This window comes from Anabrus simplex, chromosome 2 (genome assembly GCF_040414725.1).
Source record: "Anabrus simplex isolate iqAnaSimp1 chromosome 2, ASM4041472v1, whole genome shotgun sequence".
Lineage (NCBI taxonomy): Eukaryota > Metazoa > Arthropoda > Insecta > Orthoptera > Tettigoniidae > Anabrus > Anabrus simplex.
Window position 1 is genome coordinate 606,361,475 of NC_090266.1, and position 25,565 is coordinate 606,387,039.

The 25,565-nt window shown below is 41.1% G+C and overlaps 1 protein-coding gene across 1 annotated transcript in view; it reads right to left on the reverse strand.

The window, feature by feature from the left end:
- The window catches only part of Ser (Serrate), a 499,400-nt gene that overhangs the window by 143,288 nt on the left and 330,547 nt on the right, over positions 1 to 25,565 (reverse strand). The window contains exon 4 of the mRNA XM_067140991.2: positions 5,214 to 5,468. Coding sequence (XP_066997092.2) covers positions 5,214 to 5,468 — 255 coding nt within the window. The remainder of the gene's footprint in view (positions 1 to 5,213; positions 5,469 to 25,565) is intronic.

A 25,565-nucleotide genomic window follows, 5' to 3' on the forward strand; every position in this document is an offset into this window, starting at 1 on the left:
CGGGATGATACCTAACTTAAGGCCACGGTCGCTTGCTTCCCTCTTCCTTGTATATCCCTTCCAATTCACCCCCAACCCCACAGACACACAAGGGCCCCTGTTCAGCATAGCAGGTGAGGCCGCCCAGGCGAGGTACTGGTACTTCTGCCCAGTTGTATCCCCGAACCAATGTCTCACGTTCCAGGACACTGCCCTTGAGGTGGTAGAGGTGGGATCCCTCGCTGAGTTCGAGGGAAAACCAACCCTGGAGGGTAAACGGATTAAGAAAGAAAGTAGGAAAGAAATGAAGAATTTGAAAAATGTTCATTCGAAATAAATAAATAAATAAATAAATAAATAAATAAATAAATAAATAAATAAATAAATTTACATTAGTTAGCCACAAAGGAGCCGGGAATTGGTCAGAGAAGCGCACGAAAGAATTCTTCAGCGAGAAAATGAAGGTATACTGGGCCAACAGGAAGGCTCAAGAGGCCGCTAAGAACACAATCCAGTACGCCAAAAGGGGCAGACGAAGAAGAAAACACAACTAGAACACAAGCACCGTGGTCCTCAGATGGCCTAACCGCAAATAAAAAATAAAAAAAAACAAATAAACAAACAATGAACAAGACACCTGAATCAGTGTTCTAGTTTGGTGTGCGAAACAAGCCTTTAAATAAATTTAAGGTTTCTAGACCAGTGAATAGTACGTCTGACATAATGTATTATTGTTTTTTCCTGTTAAGCATGTTCCAGTTTAATCTATCAGACGCAACGGATGCTTGATATTTTCATTATACTTTTAACATTCTACAGTGAACGAAGAATAAATTGAACAATTAGTGGAATTTCAAGATACTGTCCTTATATGTTCTAATAATAGGAGAAAGGTGCGAAGATGGTTCAGGTTCCTTGCAGGATGATGTGCAAGGTGATGTAAGGAGAAATAGAATATAAAATAAATAGTGCAGCTAGTGTAAAAAATGTTACATTGAAAGTATGAATAACCATTCTTCGGTAAACGACAGTAATGTCAATGAGGGCTAGAAATACAAACGATGTCTGAATATCTATTCTGCACAGATGAGACATTTCATATCGTTTGAACCTGGTGTTAACATTTTTATTCTGTGATAATTACATTACATATTTCTTATAAGCCATATTCTTATGTTTAAGAGGGGCTTGCGAATAATATAGGGGAATTGGTCCAAAACGACAAACTGTATTGACTATATAGGTATATGAGGTAGTTCTCCCTCTAAAACCTTCTCAAAAATTAGGGAAGGAACTCTTCACACTGTTAATTCTCCTTTCTTTTTCTTTTCTTTAAAAAAAAATATTAGTGCTATACATCTCTATTTGAAACCGAACTGGTGGGTTCGATCTCGTCTTCGTTCGCTGGTATTTGAAACAATTGACAGGACCTCCATGTTAATGTCCTTTAACAAACGAACAATCAAGTTAACTGTGGTGGGCTGTGTCAAGCTTTTCCGAAGAACACCTCGAATGAACCTCAACTTACCACACTAATCAATAAATTATCTGAGTTAAACACTCGATAGGGAACCTGCCACCTGTGTGAAAGCCCGCAAACGCAGATCAATGATGATTGATTGATTGATTGATTGATTGATTGATTGATTGATTGATTGATTGATTGATTGATTGATTGATTGATTGATTGATTGATTGATTGATTGATTGATTGAATTTCGTTTCATTGAAGGTATTCATATACGCCAGCATCGTGTCGATAGATTTACGGACACGTAAATGAACTTCTGCAGTACAAAATTTCCGGCAACTTGGCGTCCCTGAAAACCGTAAGAGTAGTTAATGGTACGTAAAATATGATCTATTCCGGCTGTATCTTACAACGAGTGTTCCTAGAAAGGATGATATAAGCAAATGACGTTCAAAACTAACGACGATCCCGAATAGGTTGTAAGTTAAAATGTCAAAAAGCTATAAAAAATTACTAATCGATTAATATCGAGGTCATCTGACTCTTACCCATAGTTTGAAGTACAACATATGTATTCTTCAGTCAGCTCATGAATAACACGAGAAATCCCTTAGGGCCAACGTTGATATTGCTGCAAGTAATTAAGGGTGAAATCCATCTGGAAATAGGGTAGGAAAGACAAATGTTAGAGGTAGTAAAGTTAAACTCGGATAATTTATTTATTAGTGTAGTAAACGACATTACTCTTCCTGATAATCCGTTTCTTAAAGGACATTAACATGTAGGTCCTGTCAGCCTATATCATAATCCGTATATGCACCACTACTCAAGATTGACGATGAGGTCTTCGAAATAACATAGAAATACATTCCATGACTTTATGCTGTCAGAAAGAACGATGTCCTAAAATATAAGCCTTTTTACCAAAGCCCAACCCGTTTAATAGATAAATCAAGATGCTATATCTGATTGATTGAGGACAGAGGACAATGCGAACAGGTGGATAATGTTACGTGTTCATGCGACTGCCAGCCCTTTGGAAGCCCACTCCGGTATTTCCTGGAAGTACAAGTGAGTCAGGCTAGGAAGCGCCCGGCCGGCTTGAGGGCATGTGACGGCATCTGCTTGCAATATGCTTTTCGTCTGGTGTCATCTTGTGTACTTTATTTTGGTGTCAATAAAACCCTCCATGTAATGGCAATCATGTGTGTCAATTATTACCTCTCTACCTCATATATTACGTGAAGTACTGCCTCGTCAAAAGTTAACGGACGTTTGCGTCACCCTGTACTTAGATCATGGACAGCGGCGAAGAGGACGTAAACGTGAAGTCTTTACACTACATTGACATCATATTTCAGTCAGTCGTCAGTATTGCCTAGAACGCTAACAGCCATAAGTCTCCATGGTGATTTCTGGCATACACGAACTTTTAATTTGCCTTAATGTAAGATGTAAAAAATGCTAGTTAACGATAGTATTGCTCTGAACCGTCGACATATTATAAAATTACGTCCCGGTAGATGTCTCCCTGTGTTTGTGCCGGCTGATCTCGAGAATCATAGAAGGGATTTTGATGTAGAGCATATTGAGGAAGGTTTAGATGTACGAAACATGAATCCACGGTAAAAGGGAGCAGTGCGATTTTAATGAAGGAAGTCAAAGAAACCGGCCCTCCGAGCGCTTTCTTGTGTGTTAAAATTGTTGATTATAAAAAGCTGTGAAGAAATTCCGTGACGGCTTGTACATTAAACCGCACAAAAGTTAGCCGTCGCAGAAGATGACTTTCGTTCAAAATCCTCTTGTTTGAAATAGGATGAACATATTGTTATGTGTCAGCCCTGTCGTGGCCTCTTTGGGTACTTTCTGGAAGGAACTAGTAAGTCAGACGACCGGAAAGCTCCCAGCCGACCTGGAGGGCATGGCCGGCATTTCTGTGGTATTGTTCTCTTCATCTGGTTCCCCCGTGCTTTTCGGCGAGGTGCAACGAGAATGTTCCGTCTCCAAACCACATCAGGAATATTCCGATACTTATCACCCGAGTTATAAAGAGGAGGCTAGCAGGGAACGGTCAATCAGAGTTGGAGTCAGTGTGTTGGGGTGAGGGGCGACAGGGGCGACGAGGAGTTGTTGTTGCGTCGGAGTGTCGAGTGAGTAACTGGACTCAGGGACCACTGCAGTAGTGTTGGCTGCCGTCAGTGTCCCGCTGGAGTCAGAGTATCGTCGCGTATGGAACGGAATTCTCTCTCTCTCTCTGCACACGCGCTTGTGTGTGTGCGTGTGTGTACTTCCGTGGATTGAGAGCCGTCAAAGAGTCAGCGATTGGAGAAGCTATCGTGAATGTAATTGGAACAGTGTTAATGGTCGTTGTTGCGAGGAGTACTGTCTACTGTTGTATTGTTTAGCAATGTTGAGCTGTTGGTGTATAGTTGTCAGTGTTTATTGTGTTTGACTGTGGAAATTACTGCACTTTCTCTGGAGTCGTACCAAGGAACAGTTATCGTGTGTTGTGGAGGTCAGCAGCCCTATGTTCAAACCTAGCTGACTGCACGTAGCTGCGGTGTGGGGTGACTGGACTTGGAGAATTGAAAGTAAGGTGAGCCTGTCACTAGGATCATAGCCCTCTCAGGTAAAACTAATGAAGCGGACCGCCTGCTGTGTGAAAAGAACAGAGACTTGTAAATAGCCAGCAATTAGTAAGGGGTGGCCATTCATGGTTGAATAGAAGTGTGTGTGTGTGCGCGCATGTATTGGGTCATCCTGAAATAAATTAGAGTGATAAAACAGGCGGTGATTTATTCGTAATAATATTGTGCAGGTGGTAGGATTCCAAGTATCATCTCTTCGGCCACCGGCTATCAACTGTTTACCAATAACCTCACGTTTCGAGAATCTATAATATTAAATGTTTCTTTGCTGACGAATGTTTGTACGGTTGAGTATAGCTATCTGTAGAAGGTGGCTCTCAATAAAAGTTTTTTTTATATTACACATCGCAGTAAAAATCAACCTTAAAATAAGAAACCTTATTTTGAAATTTATCACGCAATTCTTATCAAAATCAATTGTTTATTCACCTCAATAACCTTATTTAGATAAACAATTTCCTGTACAGTATACTGTGCAATTTGCACGAATGGTTTAGGAGTTATCGTCGTTTCAGTGAGAGCGCAGGAATGATTTAAATATCGCATTGGGCGAAAAGATCGAGCTAAATTCATGGCGGCCGGACGGACCTTGGAAAAACGTCGTACTGAGCTACGTATACAGAACCTCAATAAATACATTATAAAACGAGCGTATGGTATTGAATAAGTTCCTCGCAGGTACATTTTTCTCAGAAACAATTAATGTACCTCAGATATAATGTTTGTTGTGTGTATCCACAGGACATGTATCTACATGGGAGGTGAATTATATTTTGATGATAATTAAAATTAAGTCTGATAAAATATTACATGCCAGGAACACTCAATACCATGTGCTTTTTTTTTCTTTCAACTATACATACTGCACATCAGGAGGAAAACGGCAATGTCGTCTACAAGGAAAGCTTATAGTAACGCCTTTCACCATGAATGCAAAGTTGCTCCAGTTGCGAAGCTGAAACAGGACGCTAGTGAATATTACAAGGAAACTGATCACTGCTTTCCTTGAAAATGAAATCCCGGGCTAATGAATGGAACTACGAATACCAAAGTAAACATCGTATCGTGGAAACTAAACTAAACAAACATGTTCTGAGTGGAAATTAACAGCTTACCTATTTCGCAATTTGTTCCTCTCCAGCCGGGAATACACTCCTTGTCCCCATTCACGTCGCACCTATAGTGGCCGAACTTGTCATCGCGAGGGCGACAGAACTTTGTACACGTGTGGTTGAAGTAGTGCTGGTCGCACTGGACTCGAACCCGGTATGTGATGCGGGATGTGTTGCCCTCACAGTTGAGAGTATGCCACGTGGTGCTAGGCAGGATTATCCCCGAATACGTTGCCTCGTCGATCACATGGTTTGAAGCTGAAATGGGAAGAAAGTTTCAATTTACTGTGCGTAAGAGAATGTTATCAAACAGCACATGTTACCAAATTTATCATTACTGGAATCTCAGTAAACGGTTATAACACTTTACATTTCTGTCATAATAATGTTGACATTAGTTCGTAAGGAACGCCATTAGTTTCAAAATTATTTTTTAAATTACTGTAGGGATATGTTTCTTTATTTAAGGGCTTGCATTATTATTATTATTATGATGATGATGATGATTATTATTATTATTATTATTATTATTATTATTATTATTATTATCGCCATCTTTTGTCCGGCTCCTTGGCGGAATGGTCAGCGTCTAGGCCTTCTGTTTAGAGGGTTCCAAGTTCGATTCGAGCGGTTCGAGGAATTTAATCGCATCTGGATGATTATGTTTGTCCCAAAACACTATTCTTCGTACACACACAACACAACTAACCACACTACCAACCGCTACAAAAACACACAATACTGAATACATCCCTCCACATAGGATTGGCTTCACGAAAGACATCCGACTGTAAATCAGGGCCAAGTCCACAGATGCGATAGAGTTCGCTCCCACGATCCCGTCAGGGTGTGGGAAAAGCGGAAGATGATGATGATGATGATTATTATTATTATTATTATTATTATTATTATTATTACTATTATTATTATTATTATTATTATTTGCTTTACGTCGCACCGACACAGATAGGTCTTATGGCGACGATGGGATAGGAAAGGGCTAGGAGTGGGCAGCAAGCGGCCATGATCTTAATTAAGGTACATCCCAGCATTTGCTGGTGTGAAAAATGCATTAAATGTGCAAATAAACTAATAAGCTATTAAAGATATAAATCATGCTCACTCATTAAGTTACAAAAGGCAAAATCAACTTACAAAATTGAAGCAAATACAAAGTATCTACAAGCACATACAATGCATGTTAAACGGAAGGGTTGTAAATTCACGTCTTCGAAAAATCAATTTCATTCTTATCACATACCGTACGCTTTAAGTAATTTAGGTAGTCTCAATTTCAATTTGAAATATTTCATCCACCTTGAGTCCGCCTCACTGTAGGCTGCCAACAGTATTTCAAACTAAATTTCTAAGTCACTCTATAAATGAAATTAGTTTATTGAAAGCCTCCGTGGCTAAGGCGGCAGCACGCCGGCTTCTCACTGCTGGGTTCCGTGGTTCAAATCCCGGTCACTCCATGCGAGATTTGTGCTGGACAAAGCGGAGGCGGGACAGGATTTTCTCCGAGTACTCCGGTTTTCCCTGTCATATTTCATTCCAATATCATTTCATCTCATCTATCATTCATTAATCATTGCCCCCAGAGGAGTGCGACAGGCTTCGGCAGCCGGCACAATTCCGATCCTCGCCGCTAGATGGGGCTTCATTCATTCCATTCCTGACCCGGTCGAATGACTAGAAACAGGCTGTGGATTTTATATGATTATACAGGAAATGCCAATTCTAGTGGAAAGACTTCAGCTGGAAACATGAAGTATTCGCAAATAAATCGTAGTTTCTAAAAAGGCACAGAAAGTTTCGAAGGGTGTGAAACCCCTGTACCCCTCTCTAAATTCGTCCTTGGCGATATCTAAGTTATAAATAAGGAGAGTCTTTCTGTCGATGAACCTGCATATTCACTGCCTGGTTGAATGGGTGGCTAAATTTCTAGAAATTATAACTCAGAGAATTAGAGTAGGTGAATCATTATCTGGTCCTGTAACAAATAAGAAGAGGAGGGTGGGGGTGTAATGGAGCTTCATGTTTTCTTATGTACAGTATATGAATGGTATGAGTAAAGAACTGAAATCAGAGATGATTTCGGATGCTCTTATACTATACAGAGTAGTAAATAAGTAACAGGATTGTGAGCGACTGCAAGAAGACCTGGACAATGTATTTTTTGTTTTACTACTCTATTAACCTTTTACAATAAACCTATATAATGTACAAAAAAAATGATGACATACACTCACTGAAGTTCATTGTCCTAGTTCCTTAATGCTAAACAAAATTATGTCAAACACTGAGCACATTTAAACTTTGGTTGTTTTTGTCGGTTCCTTAAGTAGTCCGTGGCACATTAACACCTTATACTGATCTAATAATTAAAATATTCAAACACTGTTACACCATGAATTAAAACTGATATAATAATGAGCCAAAACCTGTTGTCATCATGTTAGATGGACAGCAGATAATGGCATGATTATAAACGGGATGAAAAGTCAGGTTATAAGTTTGACGAAGAGGGAAAGTCCTCTTAGTTTTAATTCTGTAACGATTGTGAAAAACCGAGTAAGTGACAATGCACGTCCTAACCATTATTACGAGTTCCATTCCCGTGAGTTCCGAAACAACTATGTAAATATTCTAAATAGTCTGTAACAACTGTAATTAATGTAAATATTTTTGCAACCAACTGTAAACACTGTAGATATTGTAAATATTTTCGTAACAACTGTAAACACTGTGAATATTGCAAATAATATGTAACTAACTGCATTCTATATTGTAAATATCCTAATAAGCCCCCAATAAAGTTATCAAAAAACGGGGGTAAGGGATATACTTTAAAACACAAACTGTAAAAATCCTATATTGTAACAATGTAATATTACATGTTCAAATGCATAAGAACACCAATAACCCAGCAAAGAAAAATGAAAAACGTGGAACAGTCATTGTAACACTGCAAAAACAAATTGTAAAAGCATAAAATATGTAAATTGTAACCCAACTGTAGAAACTGAAAAAAAATCAATAAAACACTTAGCCAAGCGGTCGAGACGCCTTCCCCACTCCTTCACCGAATCAAAGCCCCATCTCCCCTCTCACAAACTCCATCAATCCTCCAAACCCGCCAAATCTCCTGGCCAGAGAGAAGGCGTTACCTTCTAGGTGGCCCGCCCCTCTCCTTCGTGGAGGGGAATGAAAACCTTCCCTAGGTCCTAGGAGTTCCGAAAACAAATTGCTTAGGAAAAACGTCCTATGAGTTCCTACTGCTTATTCACGCCTGAGTAAATAAGCTAATGAGTCCTACTATTTCCGAATGTCTCTGGAAAACCCAGCTGTCAATTCTGAGGTTTGACCAGCAAATAATAGTACGACGCGACCTTGAAAAGTTAATTGTCTTACCACTAGGTACCTAAGGGCTATTTTCAAGTCATTTGTGTTTGTGTCTTTGAGTGGAGCAGATAAAGATGGAGTTCACAACTAGCATTAAAGGAAACCAAATTTTGATATTTAATGGTTACCGTTTTTATAAGAAACGCGACAACAAATCAAGTGAAGTGTGGATTTGTGCTGCAAAACCATGTGCCGGAAAAGTGATTTTAAAAAATCGGGAATTGATTGAAGAAGTGCAACATGATTGTGTTCCTGATGTGGCCAGCGATGAAGTGTTCAAAGCAGCTTTCATGGCCAGGAAAAGAGCTTGCGAGGAGAAAAACACTTCAGTCTCACAGGTAAGGATGATTCATATACCTTTCTTATTGCATCTCTTTATTTTTTACAAGCTATTTTATTAACCAAATACAGAAAATGAACATAGTGTTGTTTGACTTTTGAGCCACTTTAAATTATTGAGTGATTTATCTTCATCTAATACGCTTAGGAATGATATCATCATGCTTAGAGATCTAATATGATTCATGTGATATGCTTACTTATTTAACAATTATTGTAATTTAACAATATTGTGATAATTAATAACATAATAACAAGCAGTAAAGTGAACCATTCTAACGCCATGTCTTTTTTTCAGATACACGACGAAGAATTCGGACACTTGCATCAGACAGGATACGAGTTAGTGACTCGAATGCCTCAGTTCCAAAGTTTAAAGAGTTCACTGCATAGACAGCGGAGTAAAGCACAAGGAGTGCAAGAAATAACCAATGCATCGAGATGAAGTAAATTTAGCTGAAGAAACTCTATGCATGCCCGATGGCACAAACTTCTTATTGGCTGACGTCTGTGAAGGCGACAGTATTCGCGAGTCCTAGAGGCAAAGAAATGTTAACAAAAAACACTTCTTAATGGACGGGACATTTAAGAGTGTCAGTAAGCAGTTCTGTCAAGTGTATACCATTTATGTAGACTTGGGAAGCAACAAAGAGGAGATAAATGTAACGCCTGCTGTTTTCGCACTGCTTCCAAACAAGAACAAAGCCACTTATGTTCGCCTCTTCAAAAAAATCCTTGATGTAATACCTGAATGGTCACCTGAAATAGTAAACATAGATTTTGAGGTTGGAGCTATCAAAGCGATAGAAGAAGTATTTCAAAGAGTTCAAGTGCAAGATTATTTCTTCCACTTAAGCCAAAGTATTTGGAGAAAAGTGCAAGAAATTGGGCTTTCGGGTATGTATAAAATTAGCAAGAAATGAGAAACACCATCAGGCAGTGTGCTGCACTTGCATTCCTCAAACCAGAAAAAGTAGAAGACGGTTGGCTACACATTCATAGCACGGCCCCGGACAATGAAAAGTTAATCGAGTTTTTTGATTACTTTGACGAGCAATGGCTTGAAAACATGCATATTCCCATTGAAATGTAGAATTGCCATGGGAAGAGGCATAGAACGAAAATTTCTGTAGAGGGTTGGAACCATAAGCTGAATTTGAAATGCGGAAAACCACATCCCCGTGTAAAAGACTTGGTGTTGTGTTTGAAGAAGGAGTCTCAAAATTCAGACGAAAAAATTATGCGGACAGAGTTGAATTTGCAAGCCACAAAAAGGAAAAGAAAATATGTTGCAATGGATAACAGAATCCAAAGAGCATCTCAACAGTTTGAGGAGACCTGTGATTTAACAGTACTTTTAAGAAATGTTTCTTTTGCTGTACATATTGTAGAGTATAAAGAAAAGAATAATTCAGTTAAAAGATCAATTTGACGAAGCTACGTGCTGATTACTATGTGACTTGTAAATAAGATAAAAATTCAGTTAAAAGATCAATTTGACAAAGCTACGTGCTGATTACTAAGTGACTTGTAAATAAGATAAAAACACAGTTCAAAGATGAAGCGACATGCTGAAATGGCGTATAGCTTTTAGTGCCGGGAGTGTCCGAGGACATGTTCGGCTCGCCAGGTGCAGGTCTTTCGATTTGACTTCCGTAGGCGACCTGCGCGTCGTGATGAGGATGAAATGATGACGAAGACAACACATACACCCAGCCCCCATGCCAGCGAAATTAACCAATGATGGTTAAAATTCCCGACCCCACCGGGAATCGAACCCGGGGCCCCTGTGACCAAAGGCCAGCACGCTAACCATTTAGCCATGGAGCCGGACGGAGCGACATGCTGATACTATTTTAAGAACTTTGTAAATATAACTCAAAACTGATTATTTTGACGAAGGCGCATGCTGATACAGATACTGACAAGGCGAAAGCTGCTTATGGGAGCTACCGGTGCATGGCGTCCACCCCCCTCCCCCCTCTGTTAGAGGAGCCAATTCATTAAAGAGGGCACCCGCTCCCGCCTGGTGCTAACAATGGACCTTATTTGTTTCAGTAATAAACAAATTAATACAATTTTGCTGCAGAAAACTAAGCTGAAACTCGCTCAGGTAGTGTTCGAAACTGACGGGACTCGCTCAGGTAGTGTAATTGGCAGAGAGCTAATTCGCGAAAGGATTCGTAACTGACGGGAATCGGAACTCATGGGAGGACACGGGAAGGAAGCAGGCAAACAGCCAGAAAATGAAAGCGTACTGGGCCAAGAAAAGCAGAAGATCTTAGCTAAGAATTAAGACGAGCCCCGTAGTCCCTGGTAGGCCAAAACGAACCAAAAAATAATAATAATAATAATAATAATAATAATAATAATAATAATAATAATAATAATAATAATAATAACATAAGAGTAATCACATTAACGATGTTGTAAATAAAGATTACAAATCTCTTCATGTGATTATAAGGTTGTTTAGGTTTTGTAGTAAGGATGTAAACGTTGGTGCGTATAAGTCACTGGTAAGACTACAATTAGAGTATGGTTCCAGTGTATGGGACCCACACCAGGATTGCTTTATACGAGAACTGAAAACGATCCAAAGGAAAGCAGCTCGATTTGCTCTGGGTAATTTCCGACGGAGGAGTAGTATTACGAAAATGTTGGAAACTTTGGGCTGGGAAGACTTGGGAGTAAGGAGACGAGCTGCTCGACTGAGCGGTATGTTTCGAGCTGCCATTGGAGAGATGGCGTGGAATTACATTAACAGTTGAATAAGTCTTAGTTGAGCTTTAAAAGGTTAGGTAAGATCATAATGAGAAGTTATCGTTGTAATTCAAGAGGACAAATTGGGGCAACTATTCATTTATAGAAAGAAGAATTAGGGAATAGAATATCGTCGCAATAAGACCTACCTGTATCGATGCGACGTAAAACTACTTGTAAAAAGGAGGGGGGATAAAATAATTTATCAAGGGACATTTTCGTTGCATTTCGAAGTTCTTTGAAACAAATTAAGAAAAGTCTAGGTAAACAACTGATAGGGAGTCTGTCATCTGGGCGACTGCCCTAAATGCAGATCATTGATGACTGATTATTTACTGAGTATAGGATTCAAATTATGAAGGGAGTAATATTTATAACATTAACAATATGACCACATTACTACTAAACTGACAACACAAAACAAAAAAGAGTGAAGTTATTTCCATTACAGTGCATAAAATTTACTGAGCAAGTAGAAGGTAATGACTTCCACTATTTATACCTTCGGCATAATGTGGGATAGGAATGCCCGACCGACTTCGTCCCCTACATAATTTCGATGATTATCAGCACGGGAAAGCACAAGGCACACTCTATAAATATTGTTAGTTAGAATAATCACCTTCTACATTATCTGCTACTGCTATAAAATACAGTCTAAAAAGTCCAGTTTGCAAGTTCAAGTATTAGCTTTGCATTGCACAGGATTATACAATGAGTAATATTCGATTCATCGATTTCTACAATAAATACGATGCAGTTAACATACAATATTTATCGAAACATCAGCCAATTCTCTTGACGTCTAGATTGTTGATCATCGTTCATTATATATACAGTATGTAGGATTTGCTGAGGTACTTTCTGGAAAGAAGAATACAAGATCTAAATTAATGACCCCAATTATTAGACACTATATACTTCAAAATATAGGCCCCTTCAAAATTAAATATCCGATTTTCATTCCGAGATTTAACACATAGTATATCATCGTAAGGAAAATCTCAAAATGTGTTCTTTCATGTTTATGAAATTAAAAACATGGAGGTAGAAGTCAAGGCTTAGTATACCAGTTCCCACAGATTTCACTTCTGTAGCAGTATGGCTCTGTGTTCCTCGTAAGGCATGGGTAATGACAGCACGTACCATACAGTATATTTGATGTAACCTCAGAGAAGAAGGTACGTGGCATAATAAAGAGTGACCTGGGGCTCCAATTGCAAAACATCAAGTCGTGGGGTCCACTGCAACCAATTCAACAACTATAATGCCGTTTGTCTTTACACAAACATGCTGTGCTCCCGTACTGTTGATACCATATTCTTGCGGATACTCTAGACACGCCACAAATAAATTGAGCACCGTCGACGAATTATTACAGATTCATATTTAGAAGAAGGGAGCTCACAGAAATTAATTTCTTTGGTCACCGCATTTCGTTAGTGCTTTGAGAGAGCTACAGTGTCCATGGCACAGTAGCATCCAGCGGCGAAATATTATGAATTTACTTTCCCATCGACGAATCAATCGCCATTCCGAATTGCAAACTAGAAACTAGATGTTTACGAATTAAAGATAGTAGAGAGGTTAGCTGTCACAAAGATAAACCCGTATATTGTCATGTTATGAATATGTCATGTTATAAATAGTTTACTAACTGAACATACCTAGGTAGTTAATACTACTGCTCCACACAGAGACTTGGGACTTTATGGCCGGAACTCTCGTGTAGGCTATAATCAGTCCACGGCAGTTAACTGGGACTAAATTGGAAGGTAGAGGCCGTGGCCTGTATGATGAGCACCATCCATAAATTAGCACAGAGGTTTACAGAAAAAAAGACGGAAAGACACGTATAGGATGGTCGAGAGTAGGATTTCAAATCACCTCCTCACATGTCCTCATGAGTCATTCGCTTCCTAGAATAACGTGCTTCAAATTAATCATTTGTTGAGATACAATCCATATTTTCCAGTGCCGACTTACTTAATGCAACTTTAAAGATTTTCAGTCTGTCGAAAATGAAATGGCGAATGGCTTTTAGTGCCGGGAGTGTCCGAGGACATGTTCGGCTCGCCAGGTGCAAGTCTTTTGACTGGACACCCGTAGGCGACCTGCGCGTCGTGACGACGATGAAATGACGATGAAGACGACACATACACCCAGGCCCCGTGCCAGCGAAATTAACCAATGATGGTTAAAATTCCCGACCCCGCCGGGAATCGAACCCGGGACCTCTGTGACCAAAGGCCAGCACGCTAACCATTTAGCCATGGAGCCGGACTCAGTCTGTCGAAAACACTAAATATAACACATACAACTCAATAACATACTTGTAAAAAAATACACGCTATTAAACAAAGAATGACATGTTTCGTTCTACGAGAGCATCCTCCGATTCTATTAAATCACTTTAAAGCATGCACATTTATGTACAATATTTACAATATGTAGAAATTTGTCAATGATTGAGATTCGGTGATATTATGAACAAGTAATGACAAATAATGATTGTAGCAGTCTTCAGCTGTCACCTTATTAACGTTTCTTTACTTATCTAAGCTGCTAATCAATCGTCCATTACCTTCAGCAACTGCGTCTGGACTGCGTCAGTGTCCTTGCCCAGTCCTGGTAGCCAAGTAGGGCTGAGTGGAAAACTCTGCAGGCAATGAACTTTGTTCCACGGAGAGATGAGGGAAAGTAGGGAAGTGAGGGAAGTGTTGTTGGTAATGACTTTGCTCGTTGGAGAGGGGAGGGGAATGTCGCTTCTTCATGTGATAATATATTTTTGTGTATTAGGGAGTAAATGCAAGCTAATGATTTTGATAAATGAAACGAAATGGAGTGTGGCCTCCGGAGAGGCCTAGTGCAGGTATTTTGATTTGACGCACGTAGGCGACCTGCGCGTCGTGATGAGGATGAAATGATGATGAAGACGGCACATACACCCAGTCCCCATGCCAGGGAAATTAACCAATTATGGGTAAATTTCCCGAACCTTCCGGAAATCGAACTCGGGTCCCCTGTGACCAAAGGCCAGCACGCTAACCATTTAGTCATGGAACTGGACGATGATTTTGATGAAATACAAGTATGGATTTTTTGTACAAGTTGCTTTACGTCGCACCGACACAGGTGGGGCTTATGGCGACGATGGGATAGGAAAGGACTAGGAGTGGGAAGGAATCGGTCGTGGCGTTAATTAAAGTACAGCCGCAGCATTTGCCTGGTGTGAAAATGGGAAACCACGGGAAACCATCTTCAGGGCTACCGACAGTGAGATTCGAAACCACCACATCCCGAATGCAAGCTCACAACTAGATGATCCAAAATGCGTAGCAAATTTACTTAGTCAATCTGTATGTATGCATTTTTTAAATTAACAAATACATCGCAATTGGGAAATATCCCGGTGGCAATGGTTACTTACTGTAGTGTGATAAAGTAAAGTTAAAGCATAATTACCCAACAACAACTACAACAAGCAATTCTATACCGGGCGAGTTGGCCGAGCGGTTAGGGGCACGCAGCTGTAAGCTTGTATCCGGGAGATAATGGGTCCGAACCCCACTGCTGGTAGCCCTTAAGATGTTTTTCCGTGGTTTCCCATTTTCACACCAGGCAAATTCTGCAGTTGTAGCTTAATTAAGTCTACGGCCGCTTCTTTCCCACTCCTAGTCCTATCTCATCGTCGCCAGAAGACGGTGCCAGGTGTCGGTGCGACGTAATGCAAGTTGTAAAAAAAAAAAAAAAAAAAAAAAAAAAAAAAAAAAAAAAAAAAAAAAAAACAAGAAAATATTACATGAAATACTACTAGTTTACTATTCTAAATCCAGCACTGGACAGATGCGATGATTAAAACCAAACCTGGACTGAGCCGAACTGCGAAATGAGGAGCGCTTCCGAACAGATTGGCTATACACGGTATCCATCACAAGCTGTGCATGCGAGCTGCCTTTGACGACCCATCTGCGCAACGCTTACATGATCCAACGCACAACACGCGGTCCTACACTTAACAAAATCGCAAATTATTCCCAATTTCAATAAGAGACCCGAGGTTTATACCTCAAGTCTTTCCAAAAATACCGGGTTTATTTGCTATACCCCGTTAGAGCGGAGCATGTAAAATTTCAACTCAAACTGCCAATTATATCCTAGACAAAAGTAATGAAGGTTGTAGCACAGAAGCCAGTTTATTTGCAACAGAGAATATCATATTGTTATACTACCGTGTATAGTTATATTTACAATTACAGCAACAACACAATATACTATTATCGTTATATAGACGAATTTTGTACCAGTTATTTAATATGCATTTATGTTTGAGCAATGTATCTATATGAATATCAAATATGGACGTAGAAGCTCTCTATGCTTTACTTAGTCAACTAATAGATTTTGCTACTCACCGGTCGAGGCGCTAGCTGTCTAGTGCTGCGATCTAGTAAGTGATTTGTAAATTATCGCACGCATCCAATGGAGTTTGTCAGCCGTTCCATGACAAAACTCTCGGTAGCAAAAACGGACAGTAGTACTTTTACGAATTATGTTTTTAAACGTAATTGACCAATAATTTAAATCACTGGTATAAACAAATTAAAAGTAATAGGTATTGAGCGACTACCAAATTAATTCAAAAGGACACCTTTGTAGCCGAGTAGTTCACTCCCATCTAGGCCTGCCTTATGAATGGGAGGGTGCACCACCCGTTCGATCCTGACTCAGTCCGGGTATTTGAAGGTACTCGAACACGTCATGCATGTTGTGTATTCAGCCCGAAGGCTGGTTTGATCCTCAACAGCTCTTACATCAGCTGTCACCGATGGCCTAGGCGACACTGAAGGGGCATACTATACTGAGAGTCAACTTAAGACCTTAGCGGTCCCTTTGATGTTAGTCAGACTTCTGGTCGGTGAAAAGGCTTCCGCAGCGCCAAATAGTTCCCTAGGTTTGTTACTTGTTCCTGAAGTCAGGAGCTTCCTTCAGTTTGGTTAGATATTCTGGTGAACTGACTTGATGAATTAAAATTTTTGCCCTGTATAAATATGGAAAATATATCACAGGTTGTATGTTATTCGGGTTCGTTACCAACTCTTATATTTCATACGTAGATGGCTGTGAATAGTTATTGTTCTCAGTGGTGTATGTAGCAAAATAATAATAATTTAATATGATATTGATATCTTATTGCACTGTGTACTTAGTAAGTTTGTTCGAGTTCATTCCACTGTTGATAAGTTCGCATAATAGGTGGGACGTTGAAGATGGATCCAAGAAAACTGTTGGCAATACTGGCTGCAACAGCGTGTTCACTGTTTCAGTATTCATAATGGCTGCCAGCTGTGAGCAAGACGTGTGTGATGCTGTGACGCTTGAGTTCCCTGTGAAATACTTTAAAGCTAACAAAAGTAGAGGAAAATAAAATAGAAAATATAAACCAAATTGTTTTAAACGTTTACAGTAGGCTACGAGATTAGAATCCACTGTGGACTGTGGAAGACGTGAAAAAGTCCGCGCAGCTGATCGGCATTTCTGTGTACAGTGTTTACGCCGTTCGCTTGGAATGGAAAATCCAAGTCTCCAGGGAAAGAACGATGTGTCAGCTCAGCACTCGCCGTAAATAAAACAGGAAGGGCCTTAACACGGTATGGGAATAGGATCTTTGGCGTATTCGATGATAATAATAATAATTATTATTATTATAATTATAATAATAATGTGTACTTTATATTCGTAACCGCCCTCTACCTACAGAAATGTTGTCATGAGAGGATCATGAGTTCGTTTTTACCTTCCGAATGACGAGACTACAATATTTACAACATTCCTGGAAGCATTGTATTTTGCAATCCCACTCACCGGTGGGTTTTTCAGCTTTTTTAACTGTGAGAAACTGCCACTGACAGTCGTTGCACGAGAGCGGAATCGTATACGTATGTTGTAAGTCTCCATGTGCCTCACACAAATCGCATTATGAAACAAAAATAATTCTTGCTTCTCTTGCCTCGGAATTCGTCAGTAATCTGTAGGTTTTACATGGTCAATAAAGGAATAAATAGGTATGGTACGTAATCAAAGTACAGCTATGTGAAAGGCAGTGATTTCGTTTGATGCTTCACTATTTCAGAATGAATTACTGTACTTGTCAGATGGACGCACGGCGTTAATGATAAGCTGGTTGTGGCGGAGATGGATAACCAAGACGAGACGGGAAGGGGGAACAGGGGATGTGCTCACATGCGGAAGGATACTTTTCCTAAGCTCTTAACTTGAATTTCAGTATAGGAGTGTGGTAGATTTCCGTTGCTTTACTCACTGAGCCAGAAGTTGTAGAAGTTCTTATTACGTACACTGAGTGGACAAATGTCACGGAAAGTGGTGTCCTATTAGAAAATGTGGCGTGTATGACCCCTGAGCATTGCGGTTAACTGCGGGGTAGCTGAGCAGTCTGTCGCAGACACCAGTGTCGTGAAGAGGCAACACGTCGCGAATTAAACGACTTTGAACATGGGATGATCATCGGCGCACAGCGCACACGTCATAGCATTGCGGAGATTACACGCGAATTCGGATTTCCGAGTTCAACAGTGTCGAGGGTGGATCTTCAATATCGCAGAGAGAATGTTACCACCCGCGTAAAGCGCCGCAGGAGAAGACCACATGTGTTTAATGAACGGACATCATGTCACCTCCGCAGAACCATACTGGGTACTCGACGGGCTACTGTGAGTCAGATCACCGCCCACTTGAATGCTGGGAGTCTGGAACCCATTTCTACCAGGACTGGAAGGAGGCAACTGCACCGCATAGGCTTCACCAGCCGACGACCAACTCGTGTCCCTTTGCTGACACCTCGACACAGAGCTCAAGGAAGTGCATTGGTCCGCGAACGTCGGCAATGGACCATAGAACAGTACCGACGTGTGGCATGGTCCGATGAATCCCGGTTCCAGTTGTGTCGAGCTGAGTGTGGCGTATGCCCCATGAAGCTATGGGTCCTGTGTGTCAACAAGATTATGTCCAGGCGGGATGTGGCTCAGTTATGGTCTGGGCGTCGTTCTCATGGTCGCAATTAAGTTCCATTGTCCGGCTGCAGGGATCGCTGACAGGTGCACGTTATGCGAACATCCTTTCGGACCATCTGCATCCCTTTCTGGCCCTAGAGTACCCTGATGGAGAAGTCATCTCACGTTACCGCTCTGTAGTGGTACGCAGGTAGTTGGAGGAGCACTCTAGTGAAGTTACGACCATGGATTGCCCTCCAGATTCCCCCATCTTAATCCAATCGAGCACTTATGGGATACTGTCGATGCTGGTGTACGCTCCATGAACCCTGCACCAACTACACAAGACCAATTGTGGGTAGCAGTGCAAGATGTGTGGGTTCAGATCCCTCCAAAATTGATGCCTCGCCGTATTGCTGCTCGCGAAAGAGCGACTCGTTATTAACATCACATTCAGTGCTTCCCATGACTTCTGGCCACTCAGTGTATCACTCTGTCAAGCCCACTAAAATGCATGCACAAACCGACCCTACGTGCGAAATTTTCAAGCTATTCAAGACTGGCTGCATAAGGAATGGGGCATTACCAGAATCAATCATACCTGATTCACTTTCATATCGGCAAAGTCAAGGATGAGACTGACAGGTCAGTGAAAGAAACAAATTTGACCCAGTCCGTACCAGAAGACACAGTGGACTGTATCTAAGTCTCGCCAGCAAAGAAACTGGTCAACCTATTATTATTATTATTATTATTATTATTATTATTATTATTATTATTATTATTATTATTATTATTATTACGGGGATACCGTGGTTTACAGAGGTGAAATAAGGTGTGGGCATGAATGGGTGGATATACGAAAATTGAAAGATTGATTTAAATTTTTAAAATTGGCAGTTTTATTTCTTTCCCATTTTTTCTTTCCTCTTTTCAGGCGTTAACATTTAACAAAAAACAATTCGCTAAGCGAATAACATGCCTTTGCTGGCGAGATGTAGTGTTTATAGTGCACTATGTCTTCTGGTATGTGCTATAGTTACTTTCATTGTCCTGTCTCAGTCTCATCCTTGGCTTTGACAATATGAAAGTGACTGAGGTATGAGTGATGCTAGTGATACCATTGCTTATGCAGCCAGTCCCTGTTATGAATGGTGTGAAAATATCGCTCATAGTGTCGGTTGGTGCATGCATTTCAGTGGGCTTGGCAGACTGATATGTAATAGAAGCGGCTGGCTCGGTGAGGAAAGCAACGGGAAACTACCTCACTCCTCATTTCCCTAGTACGCCTCTTCAGTGACGCCTAGGCTATTTATGACAGCTGTTGGCGGAGCTGCAGAGGATCAAACCAGCCTTCGGGCTGAATAGCCAACATACAAGCGAATAACAAAATCTCAGGTACAACAATGATCTCGAGACGTAATATTATGAATTCATAGAACAATTAAACAACATTAATTAACAATACGAGCTTGAAGCTCCAATCCTGCCACTGTGACAAGAACACCTTTGCTCCACAAAATGATCTAGGAGACAACTCTCCGAACATTATAACATTCCAACCTTCCAAAGGCACCATTCAACCTTTGCATTAACAAGAAGAGCGTCTTTGCTCTATAAATTTACACTTAGGAATCTCTTTTTGAAAGTTCACAATTTCCAGGCCTATCACATGCACAACCTACATTTAACAAAACCAAACAGTATTCACTATCTTAACAATGCCCAACAGTCTGATGCCTTTAACATGGAGTTAAACAGGGGTAACAAGTACCTACTCTATTCTACAGGGCTTTTTGGGAAAAAACAAGAGGCTAAATAACTGGCCCAAAAAACCAAAATGGTAAGGAGGCGAACACTTGCACTCCTAGAAATTTACAATTGAATGCATAAAACCCTATTTGGGCTTATGGGCCGACGTTGCAGAGGCTAAGCTTATACTACTGAGATGACTAGATGATGAAACATATTTATGTTGCAGAAATTACAAGACAGAAAAATTACAAGGTCATAGTCACCTGAAAATCAAGTTGAGAAGGAATACGAGAGGGTACCTCACTTTCTATTCCTTGATTTCGGATAAGTTCTTTCGACTAGTTTGAAATTACATTTAGAGTTTGAAATTTACATTTTTTAGATTTACATTTTTACATTACTAAAGACTTGAAACCTTCCCCTCGAGCTAGCTTTGAAAGACAATACGAGTTTAATCAGGATCTGCCATTACCTTGAGCTAGTGGACCTCTCGAAGATGGACGAGACGCCCCGCCTCCTTCACTAACACACACTCGGTAGAGTGGAGCGATCACTAAGACACCCTGATCCGAAAATGTACAGCTTTTATAGCCGAGGGCAAGTTTCAGAAAACTCTGGGCTAAGGCCCAGACACACCCCCAATTCTCATTCGACAATCAAATAAATACCAGAAGGTTTTGATTGGCCGAAAAATAAAAGTACAAAAATTTTCATTGGCCAGCATCTTAAGTTTGGGGAAGAGACAGAAGTGTTGTAAACTTTAACACACCAAAAACAAGGAATAAACAATTGGTTTAGGAAACCTTAACATACAAAATTACTCTTGAATTTTAATAGTTCGTCTTAATAATAATAATAATAATAATAATAATAATAATAATAATAATAATAATAATGTTATTTGCTTTACGTCCCACTAACTACTTTCTAAGGTTTTCGGAGACGCCGAGGTGCCGGAATTTAGTCCCGCAGGAGTTCTTTTTACGTGCCAGTAAATCTACCGACACGGTGCTGTCGTATTTGAAGCACCTTCAAATACCACCGGACTGAGCCAGGATCGAACCTGGCAAGTTGGGGTAAGAAGGCCAGCGCCTTAACCGTCTGAGGCACTCAGCCCGGCAATAGTTCATCTTCACCCCAGATGGCACCACACAAGTATATAGTAGCGACATCTGTGTGAGAAATGTTCGAACTTCTTGCGCTAGTTGTTGCAAGTTTTATACCGGGCGAGTTGGCCGTGCGGTTAGGGGCGCGCAGCTGTGAGCTCGCATCCGGGAGATAGTGGGTTCGAACCCCACTGTCGGCAGCCTTGAAGATGATTTTCCGTGGTTTCCCACTTTCACACCAGGCAAATGCTGGGGCTGTTCTTTAATTAAGACCACGGCCGCTTCCTTCCCATTCCTAGGTATTTCCTGTCCAATCGTCGCCATAAGACCTATCTGTGTCGGTGCGACGTAAAGCAAATAGCAAGTTTTATATTTTAGATGGCATTTTCCAAGGCGCTTAATTTAAATGCACGGAGAGGGTGTACCTCCGGTACAATTATTATTAACACAATCTTGCATGGTGATGTATTTTGGCGCCGATGGGATAAGAAAGGGCCAGGATCGGGAAGGAAGCGGCCGTGGCCTTAATTTTTCTTGGCGTGAAAATGGGAAAGAACGGGAAACAATCTTCATGGCTGCCGATAGTGGAGTTTGAACAAACCATCTCCCGAATGCATACTCATATCAGAGTGCCTCGCTCGGTTGTGAGTGATATCAAGAAGGGCAGCATTAGGAACTAGTGATGGTACAAGAATGAAAGCCATACTCGTTGTTGATGGAATTATGATATGAGAAAAGAATGAGAGATTAGTCCAAGAACAGTCTGATGCAGTAAATGAGAAGTTGGAAGAACGGAAAATTAGAATCGTCGTGAAAAAAAGAAAAGAAAAATGTGTAGGTAAGAGGAGAAAGGGAGAAGGGAGATGAGCAAAATAGTCATGAATATGCACTGATATTGGGAAGGAAACACCCGTGATCGGTTTATTGGGTACTTTACTGGTACTCACCTCGGCTTGAGGTGGACAACCACCGAGCGTGTTTGCCGTGCAGTTAGGCCGCGTGCACACCGAGCGCGCTTCGCATAGTGTGTCGCGTGTTACTCAACGCTAAGCGTCACGCCAAGCATAACCAGTGCTTTGTTCCTAAGCTAGGTGTTCACACCGTCCGCGCTCTGCTGCGCTGAACGCCTACCATACAGCTAAGCGAAGCGCCAGACAACGCGCAGTGTTGGTTAATTGCTTAGCGTTACCTAGCTGGTTCTGAAGCTATGGAAAAAGAAATTATTCATGCAGTGTTTTAAAGAGAAGAAATGTGGAACCCAACACACAAAAACTATAAAAATGTAACTGTTTTGCAAAATAAGTGGACTTAAGTATCTACAACAGTTTTATCGCATTCCTACAGTAAACACATACAGTAATATTACTTCTACCGTCACACTTCACTGGGCTTAACATTGTGACAGGATGAAATTGCGTAGCCTATGGATTTTAGAGTCGGAAGTGTCCGAGGAGAAGTTCGGCTTGCCAGGTGGAGGTCTTTTGAATTGATGCCAGTAGGTGACCTGCGTCGTGATGAGGATGAAATGATTATGAATACACAAATACAACCCAGCCCCCGTGCCAATGGAATTTACTAATTATGATACAATTCCCGACTCTGCCGGGAATCGAACCCGGGACTCCTGTGACCAAATGCCAGTACGGTAACCATTTAGCCATGTAGCAGGACACTTTGTGATAAAGTGCATAGAATCTCTCAAACTCTGTCATATCGGCTTATAATTTTGCCAATGGAGGGTGGTAACGTGAAGAATATCACTCTGCAGGCTAGTAGTGGGCTTGGAAGTAAATATTTCTGTTTATGAATTATATTTGTCACACATTTACTCCACCTTTGTTACGATGAAAAATTGTGTATGCTAATTGCAACAATATTGCAAAATACTATTTATAATTATTATATAAAGAGCGTAATTTAGCCGGAAATTTAATTTCCACGTGTTTGCTGCCCGGTGCTCCTAGACAATTTGGAAAATTGAATTTTTCTCAATACTTCTCTGCTACTTGTCGCCACATTTCAGTTGCAGGGTTTAGAAGGTCAAAAGTATTTTTTGTCACTCTTAAGTAATCATAAAATTTATCGCGATAAAATCTTGCATCTCCGTACAAACGATGGAATTCTCCGAAAGTAATTCATTCTTCATTAATTTCATGAACCCATTTCGATTCTACTTTCTAATTTTCAACTGTTTCTAGTGTACTTGGACAACGGCATTAGTTTATGAGCACCCTAAAACGCCTTGCGCTAAACTAAGCTGAGAACACGGCGTAGAGTTTTCGGTGTGAACAGCAAGCACGCCTTGCGCTATGCATAGCATATCACGCTACACGCGACACACTATGCGAAGCGCGCTCGGTGTGCACGCGGCCTAAGGGTCGCGCAGCTGTGAGCGTGCATTCATGGAGATAGTGGGTTCGAACACTACTGTCGGCAGTCCTGAAGATGGTTTTCCGTGGTTTCCCATTTTCACACCAGGCAAATGCTGCTGGCTACTATTTGCTTTACGTCGCACCGACACAGATTGGTCTTATGGCGATAATGGGACAAGAAAGGCCTAGGAATGGGAAGGAAGCGGCCGTGGCCTTAGGTCAACTCGCCCGGTCACCAGGCAAATGCTGGGGCTGTACCTTAATAAAGGCCACGGCCATTTCCTTCCCACTCCTAGTCCTCTCCTATCCCATCGTCGCCATAAGATATATCTGTGTCGGTGCGACGTAAAACGAATTGTAAAAAGAAGTGGAGAACCACGGAAAATTACTTCCTAAGTTGGCTGAAAGTGAGATAATAACCTACCACTTTCTTCACTTGAATTGCCCGAGGCTGTTCCAAATCCTGGAACCAGCCTTAAATTCGTGGTAAATCCGGGAATTGAATACGAGCAAAGTAGACTCGAAGCTATAAGGAAATTCCCTAGGTTAAGGCGGCAGATTTAAATAAAGTAAACTTCGAACGTATTTTTCATTTTCCCAGACCGGCTTTCTTTAACGGCCTATGCTTTGCCAAGAAGCGAACATAACATCCTAATAGCGCAATTCCACTACTGTATTCATAACGTCAGCACTAAAAAGTGGGATCGAGTGGGCAGCCCCATGTCCGGCCCCTAGGAATTAACCCGGTACATGCAGCAGGCGGTCCGGACAGGGCAGGGAGAGCTCATGGCATACGTTTACAAATTATACAGCACCGAAGACGCACATTGGCTTTCTCTGACTAATGTATGCCTTGAGGAAACTCCAGTAGGCCGGCTGAGTGGCTCAGACGGTTAAGGTGCTGGCTTTCTGAGCCCAAGTTGGCAGGTTCGTTCCTGGCTCCGTCCGGTGGTATTCGAAGGTGCTCAAATACGTCAGTCCCGTGTTGGTATATTTACTGTTAAGTAAAAGAACTCCTGAGGGACAAAACTGCAGCTTCGGCATCTCCGAAAACAGTAAATGTAGTTAGAGGGACGTAAAAACAATAACATTATTATTGAAATTCCCGTCGATGTAATGAGTTTCAACACTATTCTTTGTTACCCAGCTGCCAATGCCCGGTACTCATTTCTGGTATACGCTAAATGAAATCCCATGTGCCTCTCCAGATGTGGAGGTCTGGTTTCTAAAGGTTTCGTCTTTCTGACGTGGAATCGAACCCGTGTCCTTCCGAGCAAACCGAGAGCGCCTTTATTGCCTCGGCTAGGCAGTTCCCTACAATAATACCTAGGTTACCGAATATACACTCTTCGCCTAGGTTGGGACGCCTCATTCTGAACTAGTTGCCTACAGTTCGAATGTTTTCAATCCCCCATAATGTAATAATGGCGTACGGACTCCGAAGAGAGGTGTTTCGTGTTGACGCCCACCGGCGACCTGCGGGTCTGTGGGGTTGGGGTCCTACCTTGGATGAAATCGAATACTGAAGACAGCACAAACACCTAGTTCCCCCACCAGACGAATTAACCAATGAAGGTTAAAATCGAAATCCAGGACCTCTTGGAC